At 43.4% G+C, this 21,719-nt stretch overlaps 2 protein-coding genes and 1 non-coding gene across 6 annotated transcripts; 2 read left to right on the forward strand and 1 right to left on the reverse strand.

Annotated features, from left to right (window-relative positions):
- Positions 1–130: 130 nt before the first annotated feature.
- bod1l1 (biorientation of chromosomes in cell division 1-like 1) lies at positions 131–16,175 on the reverse strand. Of its 3 annotated transcripts, none has more exons than XM_076287505.1 (32): positions 15,961–16,175; positions 15,396–15,520; positions 14,958–15,148; positions 14,151–14,723; positions 12,657–12,806; positions 12,146–12,315; positions 11,899–11,995; positions 11,521–11,635; positions 11,335–11,398; positions 9,303–11,175; positions 9,123–9,190; positions 8,362–8,461; positions 7,916–7,962; positions 7,721–7,802; positions 7,297–7,380; positions 7,145–7,176; positions 6,899–7,007; positions 6,035–6,081; positions 5,796–5,868; positions 5,638–5,696; positions 5,472–5,541; positions 5,273–5,331; positions 4,901–4,973; positions 4,706–4,755; positions 4,369–4,441; positions 3,649–3,704; positions 2,421–2,496; positions 2,187–2,254; positions 1,809–1,914; positions 1,507–1,672; positions 1,280–1,348; positions 131–1,116 (listed from the first exon to the last, which is right to left on the reverse strand). In XM_076287505.1, the coding sequence occupies exons 1-32, from the start codon at positions 16,075–16,077 to the stop codon at positions 990–992; spliced, it is 5,169 nt and encodes a 1,722-aa protein (XP_076143620.1). In that variant the 5' UTR covers positions 16,078–16,175; the 3' UTR covers positions 131–989. The 3 variants fall into 3 exon arrangements, with proteins under 3 accessions (XP_076143620.1, XP_076143621.1, XP_076143619.1); XM_076287506.1 differs by having other exon boundaries at positions 7,772–7,802; positions 7,916–7,965; XM_076287504.1 differs by having other exon boundaries at positions 7,916–7,965.
- A 439-nt stretch (positions 16,176–16,614) lies between these two features.
- Positions 16,615–16,686, forward strand: trnap-ugg (transfer RNA proline (anticodon UGG)). The gene has a single exon. It is a non-coding gene; the product is annotated as a tRNA-Pro (tRNA).
- Positions 16,687–17,386: 700 nt separating this feature from the next.
- Positions 17,387–21,714, forward strand: tlr1 (toll-like receptor 1). 2 transcript variants are annotated; one of them, XM_076287507.1, is made up of 2 exons: positions 17,387–17,475; positions 18,902–21,714. In XM_076287507.1, exon 2 carries the CDS (start codon positions 18,906–18,908, stop codon positions 21,309–21,311), a length of 2,406 nt encoding a protein of 801 aa, XP_076143622.1. In that variant the 5' UTR covers positions 17,387–17,475; positions 18,902–18,905; the 3' UTR covers positions 21,312–21,714. The 2 variants fall into 2 exon arrangements, with proteins under 2 accessions (XP_076143622.1, XP_076143623.1); XM_076287508.1 differs by having other exon boundaries at positions 17,435–17,484.
- The last annotated feature ends 5 nt before the right edge of the window (positions 21,715–21,719 follow it).

The raw sequence follows: 21,719 nt of genomic DNA on the forward strand, positions 1-21,719 counted from the left end.
TTTTTATATACACACACCCATGATTGGTTTTTGTCTGAATCATCTGGCCTTTGATTTCCCCAACCTTGTTTATCTGAGTAGTAATGTTGTGCATTTCTGAAACGTCTCTGATTAGGAATGGCCATGTGGATACAAACAGGGGATTTTATTGTGAAGAACACTGATGTGGAGCAGCAGCACCTGTGTACAGCAATGCTGAAGTTCAAATACAAAAACCATTTAAATACGTACAGAAACCATTCAAATACGTACAGAAACGCAAACCAAACAACACCCACAGAATCGTACATCTAAACTTTACACGGAAGGAAAAAGCTTACATTCTTTTTTTACATTCACAGAATGAATATATGCAAGTCAAACATGACAAGATGGAATAATGGATAAAAAGAACATTTTAAAAGCACTTGGAAGAAAAATTGATTGTTTTCTTTTCTCGGAACACTAGTCAAAACAGACATGGTAGTTTTTTTTGTTAAGACTTGCTCTGTATATTACAAGATCTTCACTACATTGTTAGGATATTACCAAAGAATGTGGCGTCACACGCGCCGTAGTTGCCATGTCCTGTCTTGGATTGATGACACTAAAAACACTTCAACACAGTAATTCCCAATAAGCAGAATGAGACTCCTTTCTGGCTCATGGCACTTGGTGTTATTCTCTCTCCCCACTCTGATGAAGATATGCCTCTATCAGGGTCACATCAGGGTCAGCCTCAGTCCTGGGGAACTGTTTTGACAGGAACTATAACGAGGCAGGAGTACATTTAACTGCTGTTAGTGCAAGCCTAGTCTAACCATGGAACGCTGCTTTCATTCTCCTCTTCCATACAGGCCTGCGGATCATTCACAGGGGTAAGTATCTAATAAAAAATAACTATTTACAAAAGGTGAATGAATTTTTTAAAAAGCAATTAATGTATGTCTTCAGAGGACATGTGCAGGTGTATGGGTCCTTGGCTCTACTGTAGCTTGGCACAGGTCACTTCATCTCTTGGTGCGTTTGGCAGGGGGCTCCTCTGGTTTCTGTGCTCCTCGGGTGCGTGGAGCTGGAGGACTGGCTTCCCGTTTGCGTCCACCCTTGGCTGCTGCCGTTGTCTGCCCTTTCGCGCCACTACAAAAAGAAACGTAAACACTTAACATTTGCCGCCTGAATAGGGGTGTTCAGTGTGTATTGCCCATCACCCCCTGCCCCCAACCACACACCACATAAAACTATAATAAAATTAAATAAACAAACACCCACACAAACACGAATGCTTGTAATATCGACATACCGTGTGTTGGGGGTGCTATCCTCCTTCACCTTGCTCAGAGCTCGAGTGGAGGGCTTACTGGGCTTATTCCTGTGACAAATCACACACACACACACACACACAATAAAGCATAAATAACGAAACACAATATCTGATATTCAGACTTGGTAAAAATAAAGCTTTCTATGAAGGTAAACACGTGTGACCGACGGAGATGCAGTTGCCCATGGTCAGCCAGTCGGACTCACTTCTCCGCCTCCAGACGGGCTGCAGAGCGCGTGGCTCTGGGCTTGGCCTCTGCCTCCTCTTCTCCTCCATCTTCCTCTTCCTCTTCATCCTCCTCTTTCTGCTCTCCCTCCTGCTCCTCCCCCTTCTTGGCTTTTTTGTCCGGCGTTGGCGTTGGCGCTGCCTTGTCTGCAGGGGGACACACAAAGCGGTCAGCTGAGGTGCCTTCAGGGACACATGTAGATGAAACACACACAGGCCGTTGCACCGCTCCAGTCAAACAAACAAATCAACAAACAAATATGCAAACTACTGCATTGAGCACCCGCGTCTTCCGTGGAGTCGGCGCTTGCTGCTGCTGCTGCTGCTGCTGCTTTGGGTGGCCTTCCCCTACGAGGGGTCTTCTTCTGGGGCTTGTCGGACTCCTCTCCCTGTGTGGACACCAAACACTACCACTCAGCAGCGCCAATTAACTACAGTGGACAGAGCTAAGCTCAAATGAGACAAAACATTAATGACCAATGCCACTAATAAATATAATGCGTCTAAATATAAATAATGTGTCTTTAGAGAGAAACAGAACACAGGAAAAGTGCATCACCCACAGTGCTATGTGTTTACTGAGAATTCTCAGGTCTGTGCCAAAGATATAGGGATACATTTCTAACCAAGAGATGAGGGGTTAGCTCGGAATCAAACTCACATTATCAGATTTCATTTCTGCCGAGCTCTCCTGCTTCTCCTCCTCGGGCTCTTCAGACTGACTCAATGCTGAGAAAAGACAAAAACAAACAAACAACAAAAAAAACAGGCAGGTTAGAAATAGGAAGAGAGAGATAGGGACAGCAGGACACAGACAACGACAGATGAAGGCAGCGAGGAATAGCGAGGACGGTGAACCCAGTGAAATGCAGACATCACAAGACTCGAGTCTCACCAGTGCTCTCCTGGGGGGCCTGGCCTGAGGACGACTCTGTTCCTTCTAAGCTCTTCTTCTCCTCAGCAGGCACCTCCTGCAAACACACAAACACATCGTCTCTTTTACAATAGGGGATCACATGTCTCTTGTTGCAAAAAGCATTGAAACAAATGGGCTGGGTGAACCACAATCATGCCAGGAACACTAGTGATTTGGTTGTTGTGAAGTTGACCTGAAATAATCATATGAAATGGGCGACTTGTCCACAAGAGGGTGCTAGAGAGCAAGAGAAGACACGTAAAATTCATTTTCTTCATGTATGCTGGGGGTGGTCTTAGAGAATCATTCTGAGAGTAGTCACGAAAACAAACTACCTTTGCTAAAAATTATTCTCTACCTCACAAAAGTCATCATGTTTACTAGGACTGAAGTAGCTCAGGGGGGTATTCCAGAAAGCGGGTTTACTGCCTTAACCCAGAGCGGTAAACATCAGTTTTCAATTCCAAAATGGTCAGGCTATGGTAACATAGGCTCTGATCCTGGTAGGGGGTAGGTTATGTTCAGGTTATGTTTGGGTATTTAAGTGCACTTTTTGTCACACAGTGGCGTTTCTTTTTGAGGAAGGTCCGATTGATATAGAAGCATAAATCATCCATGCTATTCACCGCGAGAGGGTGATAAGACCACAACATGATACCCTGTCTTATTCAAACGAGTTTTTGCGAAGGCGCTTCCGTTTTTCAGTGGAATCTTTAATATACTTGAACAACGGTCAGTTAAGCTATTCTCTGCCAAACATGCTCTCGTTCCTTGGTAGACACATAAGTTTGGCTCTTTTTTGTTATTACAGCTCTCTCCTCCTCGTAAGCCTCGAGGAGGACTTGCTGCTCCGCCTCTGAAAAATAAGGTGCTCTTCGTTTCACCGGATTCACTCATGGTTTCGACTCTGAATAGATGATGTCTTGATAAGTTCGCCATGAACCTGCACAACTCTAGGTTAACCAACACGAGACTGATTGAACTAATTCGAAATCTGCATTTTGGACAGCTCGGATTTAGTTGTCACAGATTCAGACAACCTAGAGTTTAGAGTTTCTCTCAGTGTTTGTTAAACCTCCTTTCTGGAATACCGCCCTGGTGATCACAAAGACCATAATGTTGTGACCTGCAACATGGAAAAACTGTCTAAAATACTCTAAAATAAAACATTAGAGGATATTATTTAGAGGTTAAAAAAAACCCTCACCTCTCCAGAATCCTCTGTTTCTTCAGACCTTTTCCTCTTCAGACCACCAGGCCTTCCTGTGGGGGCAGATGCATTACAGACTTACAGCAGACGCACTGCACTCCAATTTCAAACTACACTGGAAGCAAACAGACATCTAGCCACTAGAAACCCTCCAGAATGATAGATCATTTAGAAACTGTGTGGAACTGAATGAAACCGTGGTCAAACAGGATCTTACATCCGTACAGGTCTTAAGGCATAACACAAGTCTATCTTCGTTATCTGTTTATGTTTTCTAGCAGCTATAAACAGAAACACAGATATCTGCCAGTCTTACGGAGATAAAGCACACTAGGCAACATATGGCCTTCTTATATCTGCACATTGTTGGACTGTTTGAGAGCACATGCTGCGTAACAGAGGTAACTCACTATTTGATGTCCACATTTACCTGCGCTATTAAGTGCCTAATGTGCAGTGGTTTGTGTTTACCTGCGCTGTTAAGTGCCTGATCTGCAGTGGTCAGTGTTTACCTGCGGTGTTAAGTGCCTGATGTGCAGTGGTTTGTGTTTACCTGCGGTGTTAAGTGACTGAGGTGCAGTGGTTTGTGTTTACCTGCGGTGTTAAGTGACTGAGGTGCAGTGGTTTGTGTTTACCTGCGGTGTTAAGTGACTGAGGTGCAGTGGTTTGTGTTTACCTGCGGTGTTAAGTGACTGAGGTGCAGTGGTTTGTGTTTACCTGCGGCAACTTCTTTCGCCTGGGCTCCTGAGCGCCTGCCTCTGCGCACAGTTGGCTCCTCAACCTTCTCAGTCTGGATAGACAACACAAATAAACAAACAAAGCTAATAGATAAATAATGGGTAGAAACACTAGAATGAGTCTCATCCAGGCCTAAACTGCATTTCATTGGCTCTGTACCTGTCCTCTGCTAAATGACAATAAAGTTGAATCTAATCTATAGTGCAGGTCAAATGATTCCCATGTCCCACATCAAAGGCTAATGACCAATGACCGTATATAGAGTATAGTCATTGCTAATGACCATCATCTCCACAGGAGGAGAGGACAAACCCACCTCCTTCTGCCCCTCCTCTCCTCCTTGCTCCTCCTGCTGGCTCTCTGGGGCTGTTGAGGAGAACAGGACATGTGACTTTAAATCAGGACGCACGCCAGATTATCAGTTACCATTATCAATGAGGGGCGGAAGCAAGACACACAATACACTTAGTCCCGTCCTGGGCCACACACTCAACAGCTGAGGAGGACTTACACTGGGCAGCGGCCTTAGAGGAGCGTCCCCGGCGTGGAGCTTCAGGCTCGGTGGCCTTCTCACTCTCCGCGTCCTGCACAGACCAACAGACGAGCAAAGAGGTGAGGACAAGCAAAGAGACAGTCAGCACTAGGACTGCCACTAACGACTATTTTATATCTAGTCTAAACAATTAAACAATTCATTTTCCTCCAAAAATCCAAAATCTTGTTTTAGTTCACTGGTAAATGCTGTGTTGATAAAAAAATATTTACGTTAACAAATTATCAGCGTCAACTTTGTCGATTACGTCGACTAGTCGCAGCAGTTCTAGTCAATCCAGAGACAGTACTATGTGCACTGCACGTTCACAGTGCGTTTGGTGACCCTCACCTCCACCTGTTGCTCAGAGCTCTGGTCAGTGGTGACCTCCTTCTCTGCCATGGCTTTACCTATCAAACCACAGATCGATTATTGAGCAGACATGGCTACAGCCAACACAAGCCAACTGTGGCCGTGGATGAACACAGTCACAAAAGCTTTGTAATGCCGAATCCAGTATGAGGAGTTGTCAGAAGGAGATGAATCTTACTGGTGTCCTTGGCTGCTGCCACCGCACTTCTTCTTCCTCTGCGGGTCACTCTGCCCTCGGATTTTTCATCCTGAGAAAAGGAGAGAAAGGGAGTTAGGACAGGAGCTAAGGTGAGAGAGGAACACAGCGTGAGGCAGATTAAGGGAAGCCAGAGCAAATGAAGTACCATCTCTGACACATCCGATCCCCTCTCCTCCTCTTGACCGTCCGACTGAGAGGCACTGCCTGCAACAAGAGAGCAGATAGGTTGGTGTGTGTATGTGGGATGGGAGGGGTATCAAATTAGCAACAATAAAGCACACACACACACACAAGTCTACTCACTGGACTGCTTGACTAGTCTGGCCTGACGACCTCTCCGAGTTCCTCTCGTCACCTCCACTTTCTCAGGTATTTCCTGGAACGCCAGTGAGAATGTATCAAATGGCTCATAGAGAAACAGTCCCAACAACTAATATGCTAAACCCAGTTTGTCATTCTACTATGCATAAGTGCATAAATGACCATCCATCATAAAAAGCTGCATGGACTCCATTCTCCTTGCTTGAGGAATCAGTACTTACAGCTTCTGGTTCTTTCTCTTGTTGAGGAGTTTCATCGGGTGCGACACCTGCCAGGTCAAGAGATGAACCAGGGTCATACCAGAGACTCCACTACTTAACTTTACACTCTGACCTCCACACTTACCAAAATGCAGTTCATATGACTAAGAACTACAATTACATTCATGCAGTTCATATGACTAAGAACTACAATTACATTCATCCAGTTCATATGACTAAGAACTACAATTACATTCATGCAAGGGGGTTTTAAATGGCACACATTACAACAGTGAAATACATTTTTAAATGACAAACACATTATATGTTCCATACTGACGTATAAGTATATATACATATAAGTATATAAGTATATACACTCTTGATCCCGTGAGGGACATTTGGTCTCTGCATTTATCCCAATCCGTGAATTAATGAAACACACTCAGCACACAGTCAACACACAGTGAGGTGAAGCACATACTAATCCCGGCGCAGTGAGCTGCCTGCAACAACAACGGCGCTCGGGGAGCAGTGAGGGGTTAGGTGCCTTGCTCAAGGGCACTTCAGCCATGCCTACTGGTCGGGGTTCAAACCAGCAACCCTCCGGTTACAAGTCTGAAGCACTAACCAGTAGGCCACGGCTGACTTGAATAGCTTAGATTATTTGATAACCATTGTCTGCAAATCAGAAATGTGGCAAAGTGTCCAAATGTCCAAGATTTCGTTATTAGTCACGTTAAATACAAAGATTAACCATGAATAAAATATATAGTCAATTCAGTTTAATTCTGTTTGGTTACATATTGATTGAATTGTATGGAATTAAAAGATATGACATTTTAAATACCACTTTACACGATCACTCTACCATTTCAGACTTACTTGTGTCCTGTAAAGCTTCCTCCTGTTTAGAGAAGTCATCTCGCGTCCTTGTGTCCTGTAAAGCTTCCTCCTGTTTAGAGGTGTCATCTAGTGTCCGGTCTTCTTCAGTCTGCTCAATTGAAACAGCACAGAGCGCTCCCATTATGAACACATAAACAGTACTTTTACAGCCCCTAAAGTCTCTCTGCCTAGGATTATACACATTATACACAAACACGTTTAATATGGCAATGAAACACTCCATACCTCGGTCACTGCAGACTCACGAGGAACCTCTCCTAGGATATCGCAGAGAGAATCAGACATTATAGCATGGAACAACACAGCATATACAAACTAAGAAAATAGCACTGGAATGTAAGCATGTTCCGCTGTTCTGTTAATGGCTTGTAGAGTACCTTCTTTACAGCTGGAGGGTCCTTCAGTCTCACTCGCCTCTGGCTGGCTAACTTCAGTAACGTCAGACACAGTAGAGGTTGAGCCTTGGCACAGAACAGAATGGAGGAAAGACACATCACTCAGTGCCTGATAGTGCATGAAGAGCTCCATTCGAAAGCTTTGTTCTGGTTTGATGTAGAGGATAATCAGATGAAAGGGGCTTCATTTGACCCGTCTTTGTTTACATTACGTTTATTCATCCAACAGACGCTTTTATCCAAAGCGACTTACAGAAAGAGAATAACATTCAAGCTACAGTGCAGTGGAGACCTCAGCGAGAGGGTAAGAGTGCAGTCATTATAAGCACTAGCCAAAGTGTGGCAGGAGGAGGAAGTGATTGTTGTGGCACTACAGCGCTAAGATACTGAGGTGCACAGATCTCACCGGTCTCTGACGGAGAGGCCAAGGTCTGGCTGGACACCCTTCTGCCTCTACCTCTTAATTTGGTTTCCTCTGCTTTCACATCCTTCGAAAAAAGACATAAATACATGGGGTTAGCACACACGTTATGGAAAGTACCAGGTAGTGGCGTTTTTGAGGTAATCTCTCCAAACGTTTAGTCAAAATGTCTTTACTCACAACTGAGGGAGCCTGGGACTCTTGGTCCTTCTGATCAGCCAAATTATCTACTGTGAACACAGAAAAAAATATCTGTGGTTAATTAGAAATGTGACAGAAAGGCATGACAATACAAACACAGAATTCTTGATGGAGTTGATTGGTAGATTTGAATAGTAGACACTGCCTGCAATTATCCCTTGAATATAATATAAGGGATATAAATATTCTTTAAATATATTTCTTATAAATACAGTAATTTCCTGTGTATTAGCCACATTTTGTATAAACCACAGGACAGTGTTTTATGCAAGTTAAAAAAATAAAACCATATTAATACCATATTAACTTCCTCCGTGTATTAACCTCATAGCTGAAGAAATTTTGCAAAGTCAATGTATAAACCACGGCTAATAGTTCGGAAATTACTGGTATTTAATATCCCTAAAAAAAGATAAGAAACATACCCTCCATGTTCTGAGATGGCGAGGTAACACTTGTGGGTTCAGTGGACACTGTAGCAGCACAAGGCTTTTCTTCCTCGCTGGACTTCTCAGCTGGGGCATCCTGTATTATACAACACCACATAAATACACAGCAGTGACAGGAGATGGGTTGCATCCTGTATTATACACCACCACACACCACATAAATACACACAACAGTGACAGGAGATCAATGTGTAAGAGATAATGTGTTGTCCGCCAGTCATCATCAGAAAATAAGTTCTGACAGGACGAACAGTGACTTGTTTCTGCGGACAATACATTATCCCGCTTATTATACGGCTACTTGCCAAAACGAGAAAAGAAACTTCACACAATGGGTCTTTTAAAAAAAATTTGTTACCGCTGAGAAAACAAATAGTTTGCCACACAAATAGAACTTGACAGTTTCAGGTGTTGCATGGCAACGTCTTACTTGCTGACTTTCACTTTCAATTCAATTCCATAGCAATAAGCGAATGGATGGAGTGAATGATATGAAAGACATGGATGGATGGAGTGAAAGATATGAAAGACGTGAATCAAAAGCACAAAACCCATTACCATTGACAGGGGTCATTATATACTTTGCAGCGGTCATTATATAGTTTAACAGACCTCTGAACATTGGGAAGGCCCATTCATGTGAATGGAGCATTCTGCAGCACTCTGAAGAGCCGTGTAATAAGAGAGATTAGAAGAGCTAGGATAAATGTAGTAGAACATCGAGACATTGTCCTCACTTTCAGCATGACCTCTTCTTGAGTTACTACAGGAGACTCCACCAGGGCTGCTGCACTGTCAGAAACATCTGCAAATCACAAAGGTTATTCAATTTAACATGCAAAAACACAACAGACTTTCAATGAGTGAGGACTTGAATGAGGTATTAAAAAAGTGATGCCTTTGACGGATCACGGTACCTTCACCAGGAGTGTGTTGGTCTGCAGGCGTTTCCTGTGATGGTTGGACACTTTCAGCTCCCTGAACACCTCCAGAGGTATCCTCCACTGACTCCTCAGCAGCCGACTCAAGGGAAGGCATGACTTCTTCTTCAGCAGGAGTGACTGCTTCCGTGGCGACGGAGGCCATGTGGCTGTCAATCAAACTGGGCGACAGCGTCATGTCAGGGTCCATGGAGAGCAGGGTGAGGGCTGCTTCCTTCATCTTCATGTCCGCGTCCTGCAGCGACAGGCCTGCACTCGGGATCACTTCCTGTATCGGCTCCGTTTCCGTCACAAGCCTTCTCTCCGCCGAGCTGCACACCTCCATCAGGCTCAGCAGGGCGTCGGCCTCGGCCGGCAGTGGCCTGGGCTCTTCCTCCACCTCCTCCTGCTGCTCCTCACATTCGGCGAGCCGCGCAGCTAGATCCTCCCCTTTGGGCTCTGGGGTGATGTCACTCAGGGCATCAAAAGCATCATCAGAAACATCGACAGAAACGACGGCTGTGTGAGCATCTGCAGCCGCAACAGGCGCTGCCTCCAGACTCGACTCTTTGGGCTGAGAGGCCGTCTCTGCAACGGGGGCCTCAGGAGTGGTTGGCGAAAGAGGGGAAGCCATCGATATGTCCGCTGCTTTGCTGCCTCTTCTCTCTCCTTGGGCTTCTCCCTTCTTCTCGGGATCTTTGGCCTTCTTCTCGCTCGCCTTCCTCGTGCCCTTGGTCTCCTGTGACTTGTCAGAGGAATGTTCCTCAGAGGGTTTCTTCTCCTCTTTTGAGCTCCCATCTTTCTTTTTCTCCTTCGTTGAGTCCGCTTTACTGGCTGAAGCAGCGCCTTTGCTCTTAGCATCTTGACTGGAAACTTTCTTGTCCGGTTTGAACAGTATCGGAGATTTCGGCTCCTCTCTCGACTTGGACCTTGACTTCTCGGACATCTTCCCCTTTGACCCAGGCTCAGCATCTCTGCTGCGCCGAGCTTCTCCATCACTCTCAGAGATGGACTTGGACAGATGGGGTCGTTCGGGCGAGCTGTAAGCTCCTTTTACCTTGTCCTTGTCCGAGTCTTTGCTGTCGTGCCTGGACCTGTGCTTCTCGGCGTGTTTCACCTCGGACAAACTCTTGGATCGCTTGAGTACCTCCTTTATGAGCTTGTCCTTCTTCTTGTTCCCCTCCGACCCCTGCTCCAGATCAGACCTCTCCTCCGAGGATCCCGTGGAATCGGGATGAGAAAGAGGCTGTCGGGGATCGCTTTTACCAGCCGCCTTCTCTCCTTTGGTCCTTTCTTTGTCCTTCTCTTTGTCTTTCAGGGCCTCCGTCATTGAGGCTTTAGTTTTCTTTGGCCCGGAGTCTCTGTGCCCTTCCTCGACAGCGGACCCCTCGGATACAGAGGACCTCGCCTCCCTGCCAACAGACAAAGTCTTCTTTTCCACCTTCAATTTTGAGCTCTTCTTTTCCCCTTTGTCTTCAGCGGTGGCCTTCACCTCGGCCCCCTCCTTCTGTGAGCTCTCGTCACCGTGCATCTCTGCTTTCTTCTCGGCCTTCTGCTTGAGTTTGGCGGATTCGTCGGACATGCTACGGTCCCTTTCTTTTTCTTTGCGGTCCTTGAGGTGCTGGTCTTTGCGCGAATGCCGGTCAAACTTGCCCGAGGTCCTCTGTCGGAGCAGCTCCTCGGACCCCTGCTCCAGGTCCAGAATGAAGGAATGTGTTCGGTTTTTGTCCACCACTTTCCTGGGCTCACTGGGTTCCTCTGAGACACTAACGCTCTTCCTCCTGTGGACCTCCTCCAACACAGACGACTCAGAGGTCTTCCTCGTGGACTTTGAGGAAAGGCTCTTTGAGATGCCTGCCTTCTGAGAGTCCTGCAAGAAAATGTACTCATAAGTTTACTCATCTAGCAAACACTTCTATCCAAAGTGAATAAAACAACAACAAATAACTGAGAGTAAAATGACTGAGAAAATGAGGTTGAGAAAAGACCACAAAATCAACAAGTTAGTATGACAGAGGACAATCCTTACATCTCTTCTCATGGCATCCCCTTCTGTGTCTCCCTTCTTTTTGTTTCCAGCATCACCCTCCTTCCTACACAGATAAACATGACCAGTTGGGCATCACTTACGCAGGCAAACCATCATAGCCAAGAGCGCACTTAGAGGTCTGTAGACGCATCATAAAACCCTACACTAAACAGCACACAGACCCACCTTGAGTCTCTCTTTCGTTTCCGGCTGAGGGCCACTTTCTTCTCCAGCACTTTCTTCTCCTTGCAAGCCTCTTTGGCCCTGGGTCTCGGTGTGTCATCCACTGCCTTCTTTTCATCTGCATGAGATTAATGAAAGAACGTTCAGATCTTCAGGGGACGCGTGCCATTAAGTGCATACACAGCGACAAGTCATGAGACACTTCACAAGACATCAAAAGAAACTCTCCACACAAAGAAATGCCATTACAAAATGTATCAAGTGGAATAAGTATGCACAAATCTGCATTTAGAGGCGATAGACTAACACATCTTCTAACATGTCCTAGAGCGTGAATAGCACAGAGATTTGGAGAGGAAAGATGTCGTTTGAATGCTGTACCTGGCTCCTCCATCTGAGACTGTTTACTCCTCCTCTTCTCCTCTAAGCGTTCACGGTTCTGCTGTCGTTTCAGCAGCCTCTCTTCTTTGTCTTTGGCCTACGGACAAAGTCATGGAAAAGAGGCCATTTTTCCATCAATAATATAAATGTTTGGAATGAATACACATTTCTATGATATGATGAGTCGTAAGTGGATGTGACGTGAGAAACTCAATAATAACAGCCGAGGGATGCTGTTTACACTTACTGCAGACCGCCGACGTTGCTCAACAGTGACCTCATCATCGGAGTCGCTATAGTAACGAGAGTAGAGGAAGGGTTTGTGCACGTAGCCCTGGCGACGGGCCCCAGGCTTGCGCTCCTTGTTCTCCTCGCCGTCTTCAGTGTCGTCTTTCTCTTTATTCTCTACCTTCTCATCTGTGCATCACACACACACAGAAAAAAGGTTAAATGTCAACTTCTGGGACTTGTCTCCCTGTCTTTCCTACACTGGTGACCTTTGGTCTTCTCCAATGCATCTGTCCGTACAAGGTGTGCAAACGTTTTTTTGCCTTTTGGGACTTGTCCCCTGACAATGATTTTTATAAAAAATATTAAATATTTAAAGTGATTAATTGTCTACAATAAGATAATACATTTCCAAAGGCTTGTTAATGTAAGCAGCGAGGTCAATGAGACAAAGAACAAAGAAGTGCTAATAACTGTCAGCATTCTATCAATATTATTCATTGTTACAAGAGTGCATGTAAACAGATGACCTTCTGATGTGATCTCGCCCTCCTCGGTAGAATCGGACGGTTGTGGCTCATCATCACTCTCGCCCTCAAATGAAGAAAGGTCACTGGTGTGGACAGAGCTCACTGTGATGTCACTCAGGCCCTCCAGATCGGAATCCTCCAGAGAATATTCTAGAAAAAAGATGCATGGTCAGACACTCACAGAAACCATTTGATTTTTCTATTCTTAAGGAAGCATCTCTCAGTATCGGGGCACAGGGACTAAGGGGTAATTACATGCATGTCGATGATGAACAAGCCCCTAAAACAGAACTTATTCCTGTGTGATAAATTTAACTAATTAAATAATGTGTAATTTAATTATATGAACTTAGGGATGTAACGATTACCAGTATAATGGTAAACCTGAACCACGATAGAAATGTTGACGATAACAATTACGGTTTTCATTTCAAATATCATAATTATCACAGTTGATTGCCACGGTGTGGACACCGTGTCCTTCCCAGCATCATCCGAGCCTGCTTTTGACAGCCCTGCCTGGTACAATAAAACAAAACTGGTACCCCTACTGATTCTGTTGTCTAATTAATGGATTTAACCGCGATTCAGATTAGGCTACACCTGCTTTTAAAAGGCGGAACATTTTCACCACAAAACGTGTGCTGTATCATGTAGCCACTACCCATTCCACTCACGTTATCAGAAGAATACCGTAGCCTAAAATTTTATTTTGAACACTTACTGGGCCTCACTCATTGGATCCAAATAACGAAATAGCAAACTCAAAGTCATGGTAGGGTAAGTTAAGCTATAAACACATAACCAATTAAACATGACCAAGGAAAAAGTGAACGGGACAAGACACAATGCCACGGTAACATTATGCTATGAATTAAGAATGCTCAGCTCAGCCAGGTTCGCTTGTGCAATCAGCCTATGAATGTGAACAAAAATACCGGTATGCCCTTCTCCAGCAGCAATAGACCACCTTAAAACGCACCAGAATAATGGAATCACATCTACCCAGTAACAATATTTTTTACCCCCAGCACCCCCTCTATAAACACTCCCAGGTGAAAATTAGTTCCAGCATCCCTGGTTAAGAGTTGCACTTTTGATAAGGTTTTTTTCCCTACATTTTTGTAATATAATAAACACTGTCACACTTTTTGAAACTATTTCAGCTTGTGTAGGCCTATCAGTGCTTTCTGAACAAATTGAATACACTTTTAAAAATACCGTGATAATAGCGAAAACCATGATAATTTTGAGGTTGAGTTTAAATTTTCATACCGTTACATCCCTAAATGAACTAATACAGAGAAAAAAAAAACATGAATGCCTCTTACGCGGCCTCTATTTATGTTAAAACAGCAGGTAGTATATGGTCATGCTCCTCCATTCACATTCAGTATCAACAATACACTGAAGAAATCACTAAGCAGTCTTACTCATGTAATTTAAATGATTAGACTACCTATCATCCACACCAATGCACAGCAGGAATCCTACCTTCTTTAAGTCTTTCTCTGGCTTTCTGTCGGATGCGCTGTTTCTCATTAATGGTCTTGCTAGGGTCCTGCTCCTTGCTCAGAGCCTCCTCTGCAGTCTGAGCAGGTGATTTGCTCATATTTTTGTCCTTGCCCTCCTCCTCTTTAACATCCTTTTCCTCTTCAACCTGCTCTCCCTTCACCTCCTCTTCCCCATTCACGTCCTCGCCCTCCGACTCTCCGTCTATGTCCATCTCTTCGCTCACATCCTCCATCTTTATCTCGGTGCTGGACATATCCACTGCGGCCTTCTCGCCCTCTTCAGGCTGCTTCTCCGCCGCTTCGGCCTCCTCGTCCTCCTCCACGAGACTCATGTCTTGTTCCCCGGTGCTGCCATTCAGCATGGCCTCCTCTGTGGCCTTAAACGCTGCCTCCTCCGCAGCCCTAAGCACAGCCTCCTCTGCCGCCAGGTCCTCTGCTGCCGCCTTCAGTCCCCTCTCCCCGCCGGCACGGATACTTGCCTCTTGGTTCAGGGAGCTGATGGTGTCCAGGATAGACATGGCGTTTGTACTAGTGCCCGGTGCAGACATCACAGCTGAGGGAAACAAAAACCAATTATGAGCAACATTTCATTTAGCTCAGTGATCCTAAATGTTATACTATATCATTGGTGAAGCAACTCCCTCATTGAAAGCAAGCTATCAAAATAGGCCTAGGTCTAGAAATTTAACTATATCATAGAGAGGTGCTATAGCAGCAACTGGGCCCCTGCAATAGGAAAGACTGGCCATTGATCAGTTGCTCAGGTTCAGATCCACAGTCTTCTTACCTGATGGTAGAAGGTGGAAGGCTTGTCGCTCTTCCCCTGGAGGGTAATATGCAGAGGGTTCCTCTTCATGGCTTCCTGGGGATAAAAACTCTCGGACCACCTTTTCGACCTGTGGCCTGAAAATGTGGTGGATTTTTGGATCCACCACTTGAGCCACAATCCTATCCACTCCCTGTTCGAGCATTCCAGATCTGAACACACAGAGGAACAGAGCATGGTGAGAGCTTGCTGTGGGATCTAGGATGAGTTGATCAAATGTTTACATTACTATTTGTAAACATAGTAATGTAAACCTATGTTTAAAACATAAAAAAATAGTGGAGACTATTGATCAATATTATGGACAAGTGCTCTACAAAGTATTTGTAGAGCACTTGTCCACAATATTAATTAGTCTCCACTATCAAGAATAGTCTGTGTGGGCTGTTTGTAACTTACTGCAGTACTAATTGTCTGATGTTGTTTCGCAGTTGGTTCTTGTTTAGATGAGGACTCCATGTGTGGTTCGAGAGGTGATTTGATACAAAGTTGTCCACGCGTTGTCTCAGGTTCAAATAAGCAGGCTGAAAATATGTGCACATAAACTTAATGTCACGTTAACGTCATTTGAAAACTCTAGCAGAGTTAAAGGATACGCATTGTTAAACATCAACCAAGCTGAACCAAGCTTTGAAAAGTGAAAACGTGGTTATTTCACATTCAACATTTTTCCGCGAAATTGGAGTGCTCAATTACACTGCACACGACAGCTGCTTATTTCTCGCTTTATTAATATTGGTCTGGTAATATTCCGTTCGCAAGGTAGCGGTAACGTTAGCTTTATATTATGTCGATAGGTCGGTTATCATTAACTTGCTTCTCGTCTTACATTAAGCTGTTAGGCCTAGGTAAAAAAGAAGAAGAAAAATAAACGTATTGATGCTATTTACTACAAAGGTTGACCACTATCGACCCCCATTGTTATAAGTTAACGTTAACAGACACTTCAAGTTAGCAAGCTTACCTTTGTATCTACGTCGGCTAAGCAGTCTCTCCTGAACTGATCAAAAAGACCTTGAGTTTTTAAGTGATTAACGATCATAGAGACCAGCTGTGGGTCTCCCGGAGGTAAACCAGCCATGAGTACAGATAAGAATTAAAAGTAGATAGTTCTGCATTCAATTTCTCTCATTCGAAACCTGATTTGAAACAGTAGAACTATTTACACCGCCATTTTTGTTGGACGACATAACATCCGGATGCACTTGGTCAACTACCGGGTCACGAAAGCTGAAACGTTCAACATGATCAGCAGGAGCGAGTTGTTTTTAGCTGGACTCTGATAGTGATAGGCAATATTAATTATTATCATATTTGCGTTTTCCGATATATGCCCAATCATCATCGTGCTCTTAGATCTTGCATAGTTGGAATACACGACATTACATTGTTGGGATACAAGAAATTAAATAGGCCTATCGTAGTCACAGCATAATGTCTGTTGGAGATGAGGCAAAAGTGGTTTTCCGTTTTGCACGCATGAAATGACATTTTGTGGAAGAATGAGATCCGATGCAGAGGAAAGGATAGACCGCAAAACAAAACCAAAATCAGCGATACCGTTTTTAGATGGCTATCCAATGTTTGAGTCTCTTGCTAGTCTACATTATTGTACAGCGGCTCGTTGGTCTAGGGGTATGATTCTCGCTTTGGGTGCGAGAGGTCCCGGGTTCAAATCCCGGACGAGCCCAAGTTTTCCTAGAAAATATATGCGACACTAGGACAGTATGAAATGGGCTGAAGAAAAGGTCTTTCGTTTCACTCAAAGAGCTGGGGAGGCCATGAATATGCACAAATTAGTATTCCCAGCCAAAATGAAGAAAGTAGCTCATAACAGTCTCTGTACTTGGGCTACTCGGCGCCCAAGGTTGACAGTTCATAATTTTGAGTCATTTTGTTTCCCTTTTATCATGTTTCAGTGCTTAAAACATGCTGACATTTAAAGCGAAAATCTTTCAAATGCCCATAGGACTACTGTAACCAAATCTAGACCGAACAGCAGTATCTGACAGCTTGTTGTTTAAGTTGGAATTTCTAAGACATTTATTAAAATGAATTTGCATGAATTTATCCATTTATCAGAATATGATACAATCACATAATAAAGCCATGATTATGACTTTGAAAGACTGCAAAAAAGAGGAGAGGAAAGAGAGGAACTATGATGATTTGACTAGCCTGCTGCATGGTTCCCTCTTGTTATCAGACCTTGGAGAGATAGAATATGGGCCATTGCCAAAATGCAATAAGTTTTAAATGCTTTGCTTAAAAAAAAGAGCCTGTATTTGTTTTGTGAGTGAGGGTGGGAGAAAAAAGAAGAAATGAAATTTGAATATTGTCTCAAGAGTGTAATTTCACTTCTGCTTATGCCCTTGGTTATCCTGTGTGGTGAAGTCACGAGAATAAACTCAGCATTTGCTTAACTGCAGATATCATTGGCATCTGATAAGGACCGGAGTTGGATTCTCTTGTGAAAGGGGTGAGTGTTGTAAGTTTGTGTCATTATATGTTTATAATTGATACACCAATTCATCATTTTACAAAATAGTAATTACCATGAAAGTTCAATTATTTTGAAGACCATGAGAAGTAAACATAAAACCTATGTTTATTGTACACAACAAATATAAAACATATGTCTATTTATGTAATGTTATCATAAAGTGTTATAAGTGGATGGTAGCCTATTTTTATGAGTATGATATAAGCTTTTGATACCCAATACTGTTATAGGTATGCATATTTAGTTTATAATTATCACTCAAAAATTGTTTATGATATGGAACTTTAAAGTTCTACTGATTATGTTTATGATCCTCAGCAGACTCTTTTGTCCAAAGTGACTTAAAATGACATCAATAAACATTACATTAACATCATAATTAATATTGTACAGTAAAGTCATATGGCCTATATAGAAAATTATTAAGTTATTGATACACTCTTAAATAAAATTAAGTTATTGATACACTCTTAAAACAAATGTGTCCCTATCTGGACACAGAGATGTGTTAAAAAACAACGCAAGTTGTGTTGTTTTTAATGCAAGTTGTGTTATTTTTAACACATATTGTGTAACAAATAACAAAAGGAATCAACTCAAACTGTGTTGTCCCTATCTGGACACAGAGTTGTGCTGTTTTCAACACATTCATTTTAAGAGTGTAGACTAAATAGAATTAACAGAGTAATAACAACATAAGCATATAAACTGCGACTCTTTAAAAGAAAATTAATTAGGTAGAAACAAGGTTATGAATTAAAAGACTGAAAGATTATGAATTGCAACGTACAAATGTGGGCCTACTGATCTAAGATCCAAATCACACTCACATTTTAATTTAAATAGCCTACCTAATGACATTCACATGTAAATGTTATTAAAGAGATACGCTAATTTGCTTACAATACTTTTATTGGCACAGTTATATACATGTTAATAATCAAATCAAAGGAATATAGAATTAAATGCAGGCAGGTAAATGCTGAATACATTTGCTCGGACAAGTCAATGACAACCTTCTGTTTATTTATAAATTTGACATTTAATACAGGTAATGAGAATGTAAGTGTAATGAGAGACCAGGTTTTGTCATTTATATGATTAGTATTATAGATTATTTAATTTATATGTATTATTTAATATTGATATTATTTACATTATTTTAATTAATTTGTTTATATAATATGTATTTAGCTTATAGATTAAAAGCACATTTAAAATACATGGCTGACTTAATGTGCTTTTAGCTGTGTTTTCATTGATAAGTGACAGCAAGTGGTTGATGTCTTTATTTGGGAAGCTATTTCATTTTTGCTTTGCAGTTTTGTACTGCAAATGGCCTTATTTCATGGTCCCCATACAGTATATGCCACCCCCCTGACTTTCTCCTACATTGTTTCAGACTTATGGACACGATGGACTTCATCATCTGGGCCGTCTCCCTCCTCTTAGGATCCTTACCCTGTTCTCTCAGCTCTGACATGAGCACCGTCATTGTAGATTTGTCCTCACAGAACCTGTCTTCTGTGCCGGACTGGCTTTCCCCATCCACAGAGGCCTTGGACCTCTCCCACAACCACATTCAAGCTCTGGGCAAAGAGGACTTCCATCAAACATCCAGGCTATGGTTCCTCAACGTGTCCTACAATGTGATACAGAGTATTGATCCGGAGGTTTTTTATTCAACCCCACACCTGGAAATTTTGGATCTGTCCCACAACAAGCTCCACAGTCTCTTAGGTCAGAGTTACCTATGGATGACCCCAAATGTAACATATTTGGATCTGAGTTTTAATGAATTCGTTAATATGACTCTTGGAGTTGAATTTTCAAATCTTGGAAAGTTGGAAGATTTGGGGTTGAGTGCAGAAGTGATCCAGGATGAAGACTTCATGAGGATATCCAGTCTTCACCTCAACAGTTTCACCCTGTATGTGTCAGATCAGACCAGCTACAAGGGTGGGAGCCTCACAAATGTGGTTTCCAAAAAGATTATTATCTCCACAAAGTCTGATTGTGACTTCACGATTTTGGGTGATGCTCTCACATTTTTTTCTGAGGTAAAACTTGATGGTTTTAAAGGGCAAAGACTAGCTGCAGTGGTAAGCCAACGAAGCATAATAAAGGTTACCCACCTGGAATTAGTGAACACATTAACAGCTTGGAGACATTTAACAAGCTTTGTTGATATTATCCTCTCCTCTTCGGTGAAACATCTCAGTTTCGACATGCTAACATGTGATGACATGAAGCTGGGTAGGAAAGTGGGCCGCTCCTCAAATCTGGAATCTTTTTCTATTAGACAAGGGAGTGTTACTGTTTTCCTCTTTTCACAGGAAATGCTGTATGATTTCATAATCAACATGCCTGTCCGAAACCTCACAGTTGTACAGACACCAATTATCCATGTGACCTGTCCACAATCACCTTCCAGAATTCACACACTGGACCTGTCTGATTGTGCTCTTTCTGAAAGAGTCTTCTCACGGGGTGGTGGGAGCGGGGTTGTAATCGAGTGCAACACCCTGCAAAGTGTGGAAATCTTGTCGCTTAAGGGGAATAACCTACAGGATTTGAAGCAGCTTAGTAACAGAGTTCAACTCATGTCCTCATTGAGGAGCTTGGATTTGAGCCAAAATAAACTTTTGTATCATGGTGAACCTGGCGATTGTGTGTGGCCCTCAAATATTCTACATTTGAACTTATCTTCAAACAGCTTCGACAATTCAGTATTCCACTGCTTACCCAAGACCATTATCTCTTTGGAGCTCCAAGACAATGACATTACAGTTATGAAAACAGACATTTTAAAACTTGAGTCACTTCAGATTTTGGATCTGACCAACAACAGATTCCATGATGTCCCTGACTGCACAGCTTTTTCAAATCTACAGAGGTTACTGCTCCGAGGAAACTCCCTCCAGTCTCCCTCTTTAGACTTTGTGAGGACTTGCCCTGCACTACAGGATTTAGATGCCAGTCATAACAGCTTCATCTGCACTTGTTCATTGCAAGAGTTCACATCTATAGCAGGAGAGACTGTGGCAGCACAGATGAAATTGCTACACTGGCCTAGAGGTTATCGTTGCAGCTACCCAGACGCTTGGAGAGGAACTCTCCTAGAAGACTTTAGCCTTCCAGCAATTTCCTGCAGTGCAGGTCTTCTTGCAACCGCCATTTTGGTTCCAGCGGTCGCCTTAGTCATTGCAGTAGCCGTGCTCTGTCATCAACTGGACGGTCCATGGTACATGGGCATGATCTGCCAGTGGGCTCGCGCAAAAAAACGTGGACTGAGGCCTGAGGACCTGCAGGGGATAGTCTTCCATGCCTTCGTCTCCTACAGCCAACGCAACTCCGAGTGGGTCAAAGGTCAACTCATCCCTAAACTGGAGGAGGAGGATACCGAAGGTGTTCGTCATGGGCTGCGTGTGTGTCACCACGAGCGGGACTTCATACCCGGGAAACCCATCACGGAGAACATCCTTCTGTGTGTGGAGAAGAGCCGGCGCTGCATCTTCGTCCTCTCCTCGGACTTTGTGCGGAGCGAGTGGTGCCACTACGAGCTGTGCTTTGCCAACCACCAGCGTGTGACCAGGAGATTTGACAGTGTGATCCTAGTTCTACTGGAGCCCCTGCCCTTGTACCTCATCCCCTCCAAGTACTATCAGCTCAAGGACATGATGTCGAGGCGCACGTACTTGGAGTGGCCGCGGGAGAGGGCCAAGCAGGTGCTGTTCTGGGCCAACCTCCGAGCAGCACTGCAGGCTGACCTGCCCCCTGAGAGACGCAATTATGGAAGCTGTGGCCGTTAACAATGTTACTTCATGCAAACTTGTTAGTAGCTTCCTTTTTTTAACATGGTTGGATACTGTTAAAGCTTCAATGACAAATTAAAGTGCTTAGGGGGAACCCCCAGATGTATTTGGTTTGCCCAGGGGAGTTTCTGAAATGTTTTTGTCTAACTGTCAAATTACAAACATATTGATTCCATCAACTTTAAAATAGAAAAGGCAATTCAGACATATTACAATGGAGGATGTGACAAATAGCCCTGTGGCTCTTTTTGAACTGCACTGAAGTTTGCAAGTATTAGTCAAGAGACCATGTCAGTTTGCCTAACATTTGCTAAAGCAATGTTTTTCTTATTTATTTTTGTATGCTAGGTGAAATAACAAGTGATGTATGAATCATTAATCAATAAATGATACAAATATATTTTT

Source organism: Alosa pseudoharengus, unplaced genomic scaffold (genome assembly GCF_046254945.1).
Source record: "Alosa pseudoharengus isolate Yale_2024_CS ecotype anadromous, Long Island Sound unplaced genomic scaffold, YU_APseudo_1.1 YU_APseudo_1.1_scf_16, whole genome shotgun sequence".
Classification (NCBI taxonomy): domain Eukaryota; kingdom Metazoa; phylum Chordata; class Actinopteri; order Clupeiformes; family Clupeidae; genus Alosa; species Alosa pseudoharengus.

Excerpts from the sequence above, each read along its gene's own strand:
- bod1l1 (XM_076287504.1), bottom strand. The coding sequence starts at position 16,077 with ATGGCTGGTTTACCTCCGGGAGACCCACAGCTGGTCTCTATGATCGTT. Across the intron at positions 12,807-14,150 it reads CAGAGAAAGACTTAAAGAAG|AATATTCTCTGGAGGATTCC; the intron begins GTAGGATTCCTG and ends TCTTTTTTCTAG. Across the intron at positions 11,996-12,145 it reads AGCAACGTCGGCGGTCTGCA|GCCAAAGACAAAGAAGAGAG; the intron begins GTAAGTGTAAAC and ends CTTTGTCCGTAG.
- tlr1 (XM_076287507.1), top strand. The coding sequence starts at position 18,906 with ATGGACACGATGGACTTCATCATCTGGGCCGTCTCCCTCCTCTTAGGA.